Raw genomic sequence first — 15,242 nt, 5'->3', positions numbered from 1 at the left:
ACTATATAATTTTACATTTCATTTGACATTATAAACATGTCTTAATAATTATTCGTTATGTAGTCTTCACTCTCAGCTCTTCCTGTGGTGGTTACTGACAGGACACACCTCTGTAGAAGACAGGAAAGCAGAACAAAATGCAGGTTAACCATATGTTTGCCAATCATTGAGATATTGGAGAAGAAATGAAATGCAAATTTTACTCACTTATTCATCTACAAGATTGGCGAAGTTACTCTTCAGCTTTTCTTGCTCTTTCATATCTGTCAGTGTCTTGACTCTCTCGGGGTTGTGATCCCTTTCTGCGTTTTCAATCAGGAGGTCAAGGTATATGGCTGCACTCATTGGATTTGGTCTCAGAGCGATCTCATCCAGCTTTTGAACAATGCAGTGTATTTTAAGAAACAAGATGGAGCTGACAAAGAGGTGCAGGTGAATTTCATTGATAAGGAGGATGAGGAACATCGTTGCTGTCAGCGATTGCCCTTCCAATTCTTCATACTTTCTCTTGAGGTCCAGGTATGTTGATTCACCTTCTTCTGTTTTAAAGACATAAATGAACTTCTCTTTACAATGATCCTTCCAGCTGCATTTCTTTATGCAGACGGTGCATCTGTCTTGCTGCATGCGTGTACACCCAAAATATTCTGTGCAAGGGTGATGGCAAGTTTCCCTGCAAGAATTACAATTTGTTGCCTTCTTGTTTACGGCACATTTCTCCTTCACACTTCCATCTAAAAGAATGGAGAAGTTTCTGCTGGCTTCCATGTCCTCTTCATGTTGTTCTAATTGGTCTCTGACCCTCCTCAGTGCTTCTGCCCGCTGCATTGCATCTTGTAGCTGCTTTGTTAATGTCTGGATTTCCATTTCCAGTTGTTTGCGTTTCACTAAAACTTGACGTGTTAATACCAAGCTTTTTGCTTCCATTGTATTTAGTGATTCAAAAAACATGGCCATGTTTTTCATGCTCATTTTCCAAGATGATTGATACACCTCATCATTTTCCTCCTCCTCTTCATCCTCTTCATCGTTATGTTCTTCATCATCTTCATCCATTTGTAAACCAGCAAACACATTGTTGAATTTGAAGTAAACAGGTGTACCAATTTCATTTCTGACACATGGAACTTCTGCCATTACCAGTGCTTGAAGGACTAAAGGCTCCCCACTATCTGCAAAAGTACTGAGTACCACAATGTTATTTTCTATGTCCTTTCCAAAAATTGAGAGGACAGAATCAAAAATGTACCTCTGTGTAGGTGTGAGGCGCACTTGTGCAGCTTTTACAACAAAGCACACTGCATCAATGTGGTGAACTCCTTTTGGAGATTGAAACAGCTCCTGTAGATGCTTTGTGATGAGTTTGTCTTGTTCTATTCCGCTTGTGTCACCAAATCCTGGAGTGTCGATGATGGTTAGAGAAAATGGAATGTGATCACCTTCGTGACCAAAGATCTCATACACAGTGATGGCAGTGGTTTGTGAACTAGTTTGACTTTTACTCTCATCAGCAATGATTTCAAATCTGTATTTATCCTCCCACTCTACGCCAAGGATGTAGTTCACCATCACATTGATGAGGGTTGATTTTCCTGATCCAGTTTCTCCCATCATCAATATCGTTCGGTTCATTTTGCTCGGGTCCATTTTACCAAAAGTCCATCGCCTGATATTTTCACTGTCATGCAGAATCTCTTTCTCTGTCATTAGCAGATACTTTGTTGGAGGTCCTGGACTGGTTTGTTTACAATCTTTTATGATGTCAGCATGCAGAAGCTTTGACCTGGGTTTATATTCTGAACTCATTGCGCTTGCTGATTGCCTGTAAAAAAAAAAATATATAAAAATATAAATTAAACATGAAATACCAGGGCAAAAATGGTATGTAGTAGGCCTACACACATTTAATACAGAACACACTATATTGCGCTTATGGTAGAGCTGTGTTTTATTCTTCCTGGTATTGCATCCTAAATATTTGAATGCTTTTGTTAAGGATTTAACTACATTCAGGGATTCTGGGACGTCTTCTACGTTAATCTTGATTGGTATTATCTTTTTTCTAAAAGTACATATTAAACCCTGAATATTTTGAGTAAAACAACAGTGTTTTCTGATATTCAAGAAACATCCGAGAATCACTACCAAAGCTGTAAAATATGCAAATAGAAAACGTTTAAATTCCTGTTGGTTTATGGTGACCCCTGTTATGTCCTTATCTTTTCTAATTATCTCTGCTAGCATGATGACTCATGGAAAACAAGAGTGGGGAGAGTGGTCAGCCTTGTTTAGTCCCTATCTCAAATGGGAATGGTTCAGAAGTGCTTGGGGTGCTTATATTGTTTTAAGCAATTCTAAAGGAAAAGTAAATTATTCAAATAAAGTAAAATTATAAAGTAAAATTATAAAGTAATATAAAGTTTTAAAATTCAATCCCCACTGGCCTTGACAACTCAAAGTGCTTTCATCACGTTAGGAAAAAGGGATCCAGATCGATCACTGTAGACCTCTGCAAAATGCAGTGTAAAGGCATTCTTAATTTTCCTGGACTGATAGGCTGTCCATTAGACCTTCCAAACAGGTGGTCCCCTGTGATTAGATGCAGACACTTGCGAGGCATTATCAGTCAAACTTCACTTGCAATATGCAAGATGTTCATAGGCATATATGATCTAAATTAAGATACAATGTTGGTTGAAGATAAAACAATTTTTAATAGAACATAGTCATGACATACCTGGACTGATGCATTGCTATACATGTGAAAACAAAAAAGACAACATTCCATGATGTGGATGTAATCCACCGGGATCTTAGGCTGCATTTACACAGACAGCCCAATTCTGATATTTTTTCCACTAATTGGTCTTTTGACCAATCACTTCAGATCTTTCCATATCAGATATTTTTCAGAGCTGATCTGATTGTTCAATAGACCAATTAGGGGAAAAAAGATTGTGCTGCCTGTGTAAACGCAGCCTTGGTGATCTAATTTGAAATCACTTACAATTCTATTTAAAGTTTACTAAAATTGTTTGTGCTGATTCTAATGCCTGTCTTCACAAGACACCTCAACAGTTATGTTCCATTTCAGTGCCTTTAATTGTTATGCATGTTCTTAAGAGTGATTGATTCAATACATGGAAATAAAATCAATTGCTAAAAAAATGCCTACTGAAACAAAACATACAATGACCATTACATTGCATTGTCTCTCCATCACCACTGCTCTACATTCTGTTTGACTGTTAAATATAAAGTAAAAAGTATTGCACAATCAACATTATTACTACAGTATAGGAACCAACTTAGTAGTTTCAAGATACATTTTGTGACTTAGTACCTAACTAACTAATGATGTTTGATACACAAATCATTGTCAACTGTTAACCTATTTTTGCAGTCCAATATGCTCCTATTGGATATTTTCATTATGAGCATAATCACATAATCACGTTGCAGTAAAGATGTCCCTCGACATAGTGTATCTTGTAAATATGTTGAGTTGCACCCACGTTTGCCCTCAGAACAGCTTCAAATCGTCGGGACATGGACTCTACAAGGTGTCAAAAGTGTTCCACAGGGATGCTGGCCCATGCTGACTCCAATGCTTCCCACAGTTATGTCAAGTTGGATGGGTGTCCTTTGCGTGTTGGACCATTCTTGATACACACTGTTGAGCATGAAAAACTCAGCAGCGTTGCAGTGTCAGCGTTGCAGTTCTTGACACACTAAAACCAGGGCGCTTTGCACGTACTACCATACCCCGTTCAAAGGCACTTACATTTTTTTGTCTTGCCTATTCACCCTCTGAATGGCACACATACACAATCCATGTCTCAATTGTCTCAAGGCTTTAAAATCCTTCTTTAACCTGTCTCCTCCCGTTCATCTACACTGATTGAAGTGGGTTTAACAGGTGACATCAATAAGGGATCACAGCTGGATTCACCTGGTCAGGTTATGTCATGTAAAGAGCAGATGTTCCTAATATTTTGTGCACTCAGTGTCTATGTCAGCATTTGTTTGATGACCTCTTCTGTCAAACGCTTTTTGATGACTACAGATACTTTGAATTGGTTCTCTATCATGATTGACTGACAACAGACAATGTGCTGGGCCAGATGATTCTATCAATCCTTACACAATCTTACTGGTTTGTATAGCTAATCATGCAATGTCCATCCTTTCATTTTTTAAGAACCCATCCCGTGCCTTGTTCAAGTTTTTCCTTGGTCATTGAAGATATCAGCAGAACTTTTGCCTTCATTTCCTGAAGTTTCTTTACCCTGTTGAAATTTTCTGTTTCTCTATGAATCAGAAGATCAATGTATTCCTCTGCTGTCAATGGATTGGGCCTTAGTGCAATCTCCTCCAGTCTTGCCACACATTTGTATAAAGTCTCAAGCAGTTTGTATCCTTTGTCTTCTGATTCTTGAATCTCAGACTGAATCTTCTCTTCCATATCCTCTGCTGTGATTTTTCCACCTAGTCCCTGTCCATACTCAAATTTTATATTATTGTATGTTTTCTTCACTACTTTGGGAGTCATCTGGTATACCACATTTTCTTTGACATGATCTTTCCAGGAACATTTTCCAGGGCAAATTTTACACTGGCGGTTTCTCATGGCATCACAAAGAAATAAGAGCTTCTGTGGGGCTAATGGACACCTTAGATGACAAGTCATTTCACAGTTGTTGCAGTTGGTTGCCATCTTTTCAGAATCAACCCTTACAAGCTCATTAGTGGTGACCAGAAATTCAAAATCCTTCTGAGCAGCTATCATTTCCTTGTTTTCTTTCAAGACGTTTTGAATTTCTTTAAGTTCGATCTGTTTGTCAAGGGTTATCTTTAGCTGATCTTCTATCCCATCAATACAAGCCTCAAGATGTCTGCGTTCTGCTAGCACTTCTTGGGTCAGCTGCAAGCTTCTTGTTTCCAGCGTTGTTAGGAGGTTGATGAACTTTGTCATGCTTTTCTCTCCCATTGCCCAATTTCTTTTATTATCTGTTATTATTTGTGGATCATCTGATCTGTTTGTGAAAGACGTAATGTTGAATTTCAGTTTCTCTTTTGAACATGGAATCCCAGCTTCCTTAATGGCTTTAAGAGCAAGGAGAGGATGCTTGCCTCTGTTTGCAAATGTGATGAGTGCCAGCATGTTTTTTTCAATGTCTTTTCCAAATATGGAAACGATGGACTCAAATATGTAGCGTTGGGTGAGGGTGAGACGAGCCTCATCCTCTCTAACAACAAAACACACGGCATCAATTTGGTGCACTCCATTTTTGGACTCAAACAATTCTTGAAGGTTTTTAGTAATGAGTTGATCTTGTTCAATCCCATTTGTGTCTCCAAATCCTGGAGTGTCGATGATTGTAACTGAAAAAGGAACACGGTCCCCTTCATGGCCAAAGATTTCATACACGGTGATGGCAGTAGTTTGAGATGCAGTTTGACTCTTTTTTTCATCTGGGATTAATTGGAATCTTTTGTTGTCCTCAAAATTGCCCCCGAGGATGTAGTTGGCAATATAGTTGATGAGAGTTGATTTTCCCACTCCAGTCGCTCCCATGAGTAACACTGTTTTATTTGCCTTCAGATTTTTCGTGCCTACTGTCCATCTTCTAACTGTTCCCTCCTCATTCAGGTCAACTTTGATATAGTCCACTGGATGAATTTCAATCGCCTCGTGTCTAGTTAGCAAAGGGTCTACATTTGATCCAGTGTTACCGCTTGTGTTCCTGTAATGAGAGTATACATACAGGACTATCAATCAGGAGAAAAGTATTGTCACCATGGAAACTCATACAACCATACTATGTGCCAACTTCATAAGGAATTTGGGAATTTCCACGTGATAATTAAACATATATTTTCAGAACATTTGATATTTTCCTGAAATACAGTACAAAAACATATCATTTAGATGAAAGATCTTTGATTAATATTCAGACTTCTTGTTCTGTGTCTAAAATGGTTATCGAGAAAAGGTAGAAAAGTTTATATAATCATTACAACACAAATCGTGGAGCAGAGTATAGTGAGTTTTTTTATGTTTCAACTTGGCATATCAGTGTCGGAAAAACACATATTTTAAGGACAGGCGTCGTTTTGCTTCATTATCCAATGACCGTTTCTGTGTGAGAGGTGCAGCTGTGGAATTTTTGTCCCGTTGTTTTGTTTCATTATCCAATGACAGTTTCTGTGTGAGAGGTGCAACTGAGGATTTTTTGGCTCTACTGCTGCTAAACCTCAGACACAGCATAAACATTTCACCGAAGTTACACCTCTGACATTGCTTAAATATGTTGCTATTTTGCATTGGTTTATCTCTGTGTCAATCGAAGCCTTACAATGTGTTGGGAAATATAATCTTGAGCTATGCATAATTCATTTGCCTGTAATGCAAAACATAGATGCTAATTGTTTTTTTACAGTATGCTTATCAGATAAATGGATAAACAACCCATTTACTTTGAATGAAAATGTAACTTTTTCAAATGACATTCTGTACTAATCAAACGTTTGCACACACCGACTCATTCAAGGGTTTTTCTTATTTGTACATTGTTTGTACATTGTTATTTATTTTCTACATTGTAGAATAATAGTGAAGACATCAAAGCTATGAAATAGCACATATGGAAACATGTACAGTAGTAACCAAAAAAGTGTTAAAGAAATATATTTTATATTTGAGATTCTTCAAAGTAGCCACCCTTTGCCTTGATGACAGCTTTGCACACTCTTGGCATTCTAGTTGTGATGTCTTCACTATTATTCTACAATGTAGAAAATAAAGAAAAACCCTTCTGTAGGTGTTTCCAATCTTTTGACTTGTACTGTATGTGAATATGCTGACTTGATAACTTTATTTATTTAGGCAAGTCTGTTAAGGATACATTGTTATTTACAATGCCTGCCTACTTTGGCCAAAAACGGGCGACACTGGACCAATTGTGCACCACCCTATAGGACTCCCAATCACGGCCAGTTTTGATACAGACTGGAATCGAACCAGGGTGTCTGTAGCAATGCCTCAAGCACTGAGATGCAGTGCCTTAGATCGCTGCGCCACTCGGGAGCCCTAATATACCTGAATATAGCCACATAATGGTACTTGCTCTTAGAACATAGTCTAGATTTTACAGGTTTCACCCTAATTAGGTGTAGAGCCAGCAAAAAAACTGTTTTGCGAAGACAGGAAGGTAAGCTGAGTAACTCGTCGGGCAGTGACTCTGGCTGCCATTGTAAAAACTATTCATAAAACATCTGACTTAATTTTCTTTGCAAATGCAAGGGCTGATTAAAATACTAATGATTACTAGCGTTCACTGGCGCAACAGTTTTTTGTAAAAAAATGTATCCGGTTTGATAAACACTCCAAACAGCCTACCCGACCGCTCAGAGACGTTCGCATGTTCTTAAAGCACACCGTTGCCTCATTTTGTATCACATTCCAATGATAAAACTGGGGGGGACAATGATGTAATTTCAGAATGTGGGGTGCAAGTTGCGCCCATGCTAGCATTGCTAAATATTACAGGGCCTGTTAATTTCAAAACCAGATCGCAAATCTTGTATTAAACAAATACAGCTCCTAATCAACTTGAATGTTTTTTCTATCAGGGAAAAAGTATGACCTTACTTCAGTTTGTCATTTGGTCCTTAACTTTCAAATAGAATATTTAAGTAGTATATTACTTTTTGCTGTATATGTATATTTCCAGACATATTTACAGTATACTCTGGCACACATTGCTTTTTTATTATACTAATAATTTGCTTTCAAAAAGTAAACTTGGAGCATATGGTTTATTCTAAGTTCTAAGTAGGGGCAGGTTTTCTGCAATTTGGACAATGTGGGGAAAAGTACTAAAATATATTTAAATGTAAACAAAACATACATCCTTTCTAAAATATTGTGAAGTACATATAAAGTATAAAATAGTACAAAGGAGTGGGTCCAACATTTCTTACATTTAATAGAGTTCAATACCATCTTCAAAATGTTTTTTTATTCAAACATTTATGTCCTCTAACCTTTACTTACCATGGATCTTATTACAGCATCTCAAGATACTAGACACACAACTGTGGTGCACTATGAAACCCATTGACTTAAAGAAATATAAATAGTTCATTAAAGAAATTGTACCTCTCGGTCATGGAAATGGAAGCCATTTTCTTCTCTTCTGGTCACTTCTGTACTTTATTAAGTCTGTTTTTGACAAAATGCATTGTTTGTATTTCATAGGTTACTCATCAACATCTGATTAATTAATTAACTTTCAAAGATGAAGTCATAATTCAAAATATAAATCGTATTTGTATTACACACTTGAACGAGTCATGCAAGTGCTTCTTCTACATATAATCTGATCTTTCGAGCATTATCTTCAAGGTGGTTTAATAAGCAGAGACATTTCTTTGAAAGCGTAAGGTATTTGCATTTTCACAGTAATTGCCAGGAAATTAATTAATTAAATTAGAAATCGTCTAATTTTGCTTGTTGATCTCGTTAGGATTTGTACCACTATGAATGCCCATCTCAAGCATTTCAAATAAAGAAAATCATACCTGTGCAAGTTGATTATGCCATGACTTTGACTTGATAGTTTTGATTTCTTCTCCTCACTTTGGATATTGCTTTACTTGAGGCTTTTATAACAGTCAGCGAGCATCATTATCATGAACACACCCCTCACAGCGTAATGCTTTCAAGTGGGAAATACGAGCTTCAGACTAGGACATAACCACTTGAATGACCCTTGCAGGAGATGAAATCAGAAGTGGGAAAATGAGAGATTGTGATGCCCGAGTTAACAAGTTGTGAGATTTCATCACTGACCATTCACCTTTTAACCAAAAGATGATAAAGCAAATCCCTTTTGATAATCTGTTTACTTGTGAATCTTTTATCAATGACTCTCCCTAGACTGGTATGAAGAGGAGAGAAACACAATTAGAGTTTTGTTCTATCTTGTCATGTGGCCTGAGGCAAAGAAAGCAGCCAAAGACTGGCAACATAAGAAAACATTTGTACAGGCCCTATGTTCCTCCAGGAGTCTTGACAAATATCTACCTGCATAATGTGAGATAACAGTTCAGTGTTTAAACAACCCATAGACCTGCAGGACAAGATATCACAACATTTACTCATTGACAATGTCACTAGACTGGCATGTTGGGTGACATTTGCGAAGCTTCATTACAACATTGTGCAAGGTGTTTGTTATGCCATAGGCCTACTCTTCCCAGGGTACACTTTTGTGTCCCATGGGAATGTCGATGAGATGACAATCTACTCACATAGTCTATAATTTATACAGTGCATTCGGAAAGTATTCAGACCCCTTGATTTTTCCACATTTTGTTATGTTCCAGCCTTATTCTACATTTTATTAAATTGTTTTCCCCTCATTAATCTACACACAATGCCCCATAATGACCAAAAAAAACAGGTTTTCAGAAATGTTTGCTAAAAACAAAAAAACTTCCATTTACATAAGTATTCAGACCCTTTATTCAGTACTTTGTTGAAGCACCTTTGGCAGTCTTCTTGGGTATGACACTACAAGCTTGGCACACCTGTATTTGGGGAGTTTATCCCATTCTTGTCTGCAGATCCTCTCAAGCTCTGTCAGGTTGGATGGGGAGCATCGCTGCACAGCTATTTTCAGATCTCTCCAGAGATGTTCGATCAGGTTCAAGTCCGGGCTCTGGCTGGGCCATTCAAGGAAATTCAGAGACTTGTACTGAAGCCACTGCTGCGTGGTCTTGGCTGTGTGCTTAGGGTCGTTGTCCTGTTGGAATGTGAACCTTCGCCCCAGTCTGAGGTCCTGAGCTCTCTGGAGCAGGTTTTCATCAAGGATCTCTCTGCACTTTGCTCCGTTCCTCTTTGCCACGAACCTGATTAGTTTCCCAGTCCCTGCCGCTGAAAAACATCCCCACAGCATGACGCTGCCACCATCATGCTTCACCGTAGAGATGGTGCCAAGTTTCCTCCATTCAGGCCAAAGTGCTCAATATTTGTTTCATCAGACCAGAGAATCTTGTTTCTTATGGTCTGAGTCTTTAGGTGCCTTTTGGCAAACTCCAAGCGGGCTCTCATGTGCCTTTTACTGAGGAGTAGCTTCCCTCTGGCCACTGTACCACAACGGCCTGATTGGTGGAGTGCTGGAGAGATGGTTGTCCTTCTGGAAGGTTCTCTCATCTCCACAGAGGAACTCTGGAGCTCTGTCAGAGTGACCATTGAGTTCTTGGTCACTTCCCTAACAAAGGCCCTTCTCCCCCAATTGCTCAGTTTGGCCGGGTGGCCAGCTCTAGGAATAGTCTTGGTGGTTCCAAACTTCTTCCATTTCAAGAATGATGGAAGCCACTGTGTTCTTGGAGACCTTCAATGCTGCAGAAATGTTTTGGTTCCCTAGATCTGTGCCTCGACACAATCCTGTCTCGGAGCTCTACGGAGAATTCCTTCCACCTCATGACTTGGTTTTTGCCCTGACATGCACTGTCAACTTTGAGACGTTATATAGACAGGTGTGTGCCTTTCCAAATCATGTCCAATGTTCAATGAATTTACCACAGGTGGACTCCAATCAAGTTGTAGAAACATCTCAAGGATGATCAAGGGAAACAGGATGCACCTAAGCTCAATTGCGAGTCTCCTAGCAAAGGGTCTGAATACTTATGTAAATAAGGTATTTCTGTTTGTCATTTTTAATACATTTGCAAAAATCTAGAAAAAAATATTTTCACTTGGTCATTATGAGGTATTTTGTGTAGATTGCGGGGGAATTGTTTTTATTGAAACGATTTTAGAATAAGGCTGTAAAGTAACAAAATGTCGAAAAAGTAAATGTGTCTTTTTTTCGAAGGCACTGTGTATGTATATTATTACTTTTTTATTATAATATGTATAGTTTATATTTCACTCCCTATACACACCCCCTCAATGGTAGTGTTGCTTCCGCTATGGTCATTCCCCCCCACCCCCTCAACAGTCTTATTATGCCTCTAACCCAATGGACATTCATTTATTAATCTCTGCTACTGTTATTATGATGTACAGTCGTGGCCAAAAGTTTTGAGAATGACACAAGTATTAATTTCCACAAAGTTTGCTGCTTCAGTGTCTTTAGATTTTTTTTCAGATGTTACTATGGAATACTGAAGTATAATTGCAAGCATTTCACAAGTGTCAAAGGCTTTTATTGACAATTACATTAAGTTGATGCAAAGAGTCAACATTGGCAGTGTTGACCCTTCTTTTTCAAGACCTCTGCAATCCGCCCTGGCATGCTGTCAATTAACTTCTGGGCCACATCCTGACTGATGGCAGCCCATTCTTGCATAATCAATGCTTGGAGTTTGTCAGAATGTGTGGGTTTTTGTTTGTCCACCCGCCTCTTGAGGATTGACCACAAGTTCTCAATGGGATTAAGGTCTGGGGAGTTTCCTGGCCATGGACCTAAAATATCGATGTTTTGTTCACCGAGCCACTTAGTTATCACTTTTGCCTTATGGCAAGGTGCTCCATCATGCTGGAAAAGGCATTGTTCGTCACCAAACTGTTCCTGGATGGTTGGGAGAAGTTTCTCTCGGAGGATGTGTTGGTACCATTCTTTATTCATGGCTGTGTTCTTAGGCAAAATTGTGAGTGAGCCCACTCCCTTGGCTGAGAAGCAACCCCACACATGAATGGTCTCAGGATGCTTTACTGTTGGCATGACACAGGACTGATGGTAGTGCTCACCTTGTCTTCTCCAAACAAGCTTTTTTCCGGATGCCCCAAAAAATGGGAAAGGGGATTCATCAGAGAAAATGACTTTACCCCAGTCCTCAGCAGTCCATTCCCTGTACTTTTTGCAGAATATCAGTCTGTCCCTGATGTTTTTCCTGGAGAGAAGTGACTTCTTTGCTGCCCTATTTGACACCAGGCCATCCTCCAAAAGTTTTCGCCTCACTGTGCGTGCAGATGCACTCACACCTGCCTGCAGATGCACTCACACCTGCCTGCTGCCATTCCTGAGCAAGCTCTGTACTGGTGTTACCCCGATACCGCAGCTGAATCAACATTAGGAGACGGTCTTGGGTGCCCTGAAGCCTTCTGCAGAAATGCAGTGGAAATGCTTTTTTGGGATTTAGTTCATTTGCATGGCATAGAGGGACTTTGCAATCAATTGCAATTCATCTGATCACTCTTCATAACATTCTGGAGTAACTGCAAATTGCCATCATTCAAACTGAGGCAGCAGACTTTGCGAAAATTAATATCTGTGTCATTCTCAAAACTTTTGTCCACGACTGTATATAGTGCTTTTTATATTTTATTACCATTTTCATTTTCTAATTTCACTTAGTCCTGCATGTTGAAGCTCAGAGCCTAACATTTTTACTGTACCCCACAATCACACCTGCAACTATGTACATGTGACTATCAAACACTCTGAATCTGGTCAGGTCCAGGATTTTTAGTGAGTCCCACTTATCATCTTTGTTCTATCCTGTCAAATATTGACCCGCATAACGTGAGAAGCAGAGAGCGAGAAAACACGTTAGTGTTTACTATCATACCATCAACCCACATTACTTTTTATCTCAAACATCCTGGTAGGGCATGAAAAACGTGTTCTGACTCATTGCTCCACATACTTTTAAAACCCCAGTGTTGATCAGTGACTGTTCACTCTTTTCAGATCCACTGACACGCAGCACAATGATGATGTCACTGATTTTACTGCTGGGGACACCGGGGTGTCCCCTAGGAAGGACTGCTGGAAGAACAGGCATCTCTCAGCCTTGACGTACAGGTCATGCTCCATCAGTCGACGAAGCACCATGCGTACCAGGGACACATGCTTGGCGCAGTAGCGCAGTATATCAGAATGTCATCAATATACACCACTACACCCTGCCCGTGCAGGTCCCTGAAAATCAAATCTACAAAAGCTTGGAAGACTGATGGAGCAGTCATCAACCCATACGGCATGACAAGGTACTAATAGTGCCCTGAGGTGGTACTGAACGCCGTCTTCCACTCGTCTCCCTCCTGGATACGCACCAGGTTGTAAGCGTTCCTGAGATCTAATTTGGTGAAGAAGCGCGCCCCGTGCATTGACTCAATCGCTGTGGCGATGAGCGGTAACGGGTAACTGTACCTCACCGTGATCTGGCTTAGACCTCGATAGTCAATACACGGGCGCAGACCTCCCTCCTTTTTCTTCACAAAAACAAAACTCGAGGAGGCGGGTGACGTGGAGGACCGAATGTACCCCTGATACAGGGATTCAGAGACATATGTCTCCATAGCTGCCGTCTCCGCCTGTGACAGGGGATACACGTGACTCCTGGGAAGTGCAGCGTCTACCAGGAGAGTTATTGCACAATCCCCCCGTCGATGGGGTGGTAATTGAGTCGCCTTCTTTTTGGAGAAGGCGAGAGCCAATTCAGCATATTTGGGGGGAATGCACACGGTGGAGACCTGGTCTGGACTTTCCGCCATAGTAGCACCAACGGAAACACCTAAACACCTACCTGAGCACTCTCGCAACCACCCCGTGAGAGCCCTTTGTTGCAATGAAATGGTGGGGTCATGACGAGCTAACCAGGGAAGGCCTAGTTCCACGGGAAATGCAGGAGAGTCAATGAGGAAGAGACTGATTCTCTCCTCGTGACCCCCCTGCGTCCCCATGCCTAGGGGGATGGTAGCGTCCCTAATTAACCCGGACCCTAATGGTCGACTGTCCAGAGCGTGAACTGGGAACGGTCTAACCACTGGAACAATAGGGATCCCTAACCTACGGGTGAATGCTCTGTCGATAAAATTCCCAGCCTTATGCTTATGTCTTATGCTGGGAATGCGGGGAAAACTCAGGAAAATAAACATGCAAAAACAGGTGTACAACCGAGGGCTCTGGATGAGAGTGGTGCATGCTCACCTGGGGTGACGCCAGAGTGCCCTGCCTGCTGCCTCAACCCCTAGAGGAACCAACACTGCACCGACCAGCAGTGTGACCTCTGCAGACACAGATGGTACACGTGAAAGCCCCTCCTCCGGCCTCCCTGAGCGCAGCACCTCCCAGCTGGGAGAGGGAATCGACAGAGCCCTCTCTGGACATCCGTGGGTGACCAGCAGGTTATCCAACCGAATGAACAGGTCCACCAGCTGGTCGAAGGAGAGGGTGGTATCCCTGCAGGCCATCTCCCGACGGACATCCTCGCGCAGGCTGCAACGGTAGTGGTCGATAAGGGCCCTGTCGTTCCATCCCGCTCCTGTGGCCAGGGTACGAAATTCCAGGGCGAACTCCTGGGCGCTCCTCATCCCCTGCCTCAGGTGGAAAAGACATTCACCCGCCGTTCTACCCTCGGGCCGGTGGTCGACGCCGACCGCCGAGCGTGCGCCCGAACAAGGACAGGACCTGACTTCGGCTGAAGTCGTGACAGCAGGTATCATTTTGACAAGTACCAAATTTGGCCCAATTAGCCATGCACTCTATGAGAGAGGTTCATTGACTGAAATGTATCAGGAAAATAATTTACTATGGGTCATAAATATTTCCATGTGTAATGGTAAAACTCATTTGATAAGGATATCCAGGCAACAATATTAAGGATGGAGAAACTATTTATTATCTCAACATGTCAGAACCACAATCACACCTGCAACCATGTACATGTGTCTATTAAACACTCTGAATCTGGTCAGGTCCAGGATTTTTAGTGAGTCATCTTGTTCTTTCCTGTCCAATATTGACCCGCATAACGTGAGAAGCAGAGAATGAGAAAACACTTTAGTGTTTACTGTCATACCATCAACCCATCTACCTGCAGGAGAGATAAGATATTCCACCACGTGACTTTTTATCTCAAACATCCCGTAGGGCATGAACAACGTGTTCTCTTTGATAACGTTGACTCGTTGACAATGCCAAGTTTCATTATAACATTGTGTGAGGTATTTGTTGTGACATAGGGCTACTCTTCTCCGGGTACATTTTTGTTTTCCAACTTGCAATGAAAGTTCATTTGGGATCATGAGAATGTATTATAGTGGAGATGAAAATGTTATACTGTCTATTTATACCTGTAGGTGTCTCAAAAAGCACAAGGAAGCCCAAGCTGATCTTCTGCGCTTAGATTTTTTTTAAGGACCCAATCTGGAACATGTTTAAAGGTCCATTTATATTGGAGAAACATGGGACGATTCAGTACCATAGTTTATATGTGAACAA

General features: G+C 40.8%; 1 protein-coding gene across 1 annotated transcript; it reads right to left on the bottom strand.

Moving 5' to 3' along the window:
• Positions 1-207: 207 nt before the first annotated feature.
• Positions 208-14,464, bottom strand: LOC120022319. The gene is made up of 3 exons (XM_038966215.1): positions 14,166-14,464; positions 994-1,735; positions 208-375 (listed from the first exon to the last, which is right to left on the bottom strand). The coding sequence occupies exons 1-3, from the start codon at positions 14,462-14,464 to the stop codon at positions 208-210; spliced, it is 1,209 nt and encodes a 402-aa protein (XP_038822143.1).
• Between the last annotated feature and the right edge of the window lie 778 nt (positions 14,465-15,242).

This window comes from Salvelinus namaycush, chromosome 27 (assembly GCF_016432855.1).
Source record: "Salvelinus namaycush isolate Seneca chromosome 27, SaNama_1.0, whole genome shotgun sequence".
NCBI classification, from domain to species: Eukaryota; Metazoa; Chordata; class Actinopteri; order Salmoniformes; family Salmonidae; genus Salvelinus; species Salvelinus namaycush.
The sequence above is the reverse complement of the archived record's forward strand: the minus strand, read 5'-3'. Positions and strand labels throughout refer to the sequence as shown.

What these genes read in the sequence shown, in the direction of transcription:
- LOC120022319 (XM_038966215.1), bottom strand. Translation starts at nt 14,464, where the DNA reads ATGATACCTGCTGTCACGACTTCAGCCGAAGTCAGGTCCTGTCCTTGT. An exon ending in TTCGACCAGCTGGTGGACCT is followed by an intron (nt 1,736 to 14,165) that starts GTTCATTCGGTT and finishes TAAACAAACCAG; the next exon opens with TCCAGGACCTCCAACAAAGT. An exon ending in AGGAGGAGGAAAATGATGAG is followed by an intron (nt 376 to 993) that starts GTGTATCAATCA and finishes ATTGTTCAAAAG; the next exon opens with CTGGATGAGATCGCTCTGAG.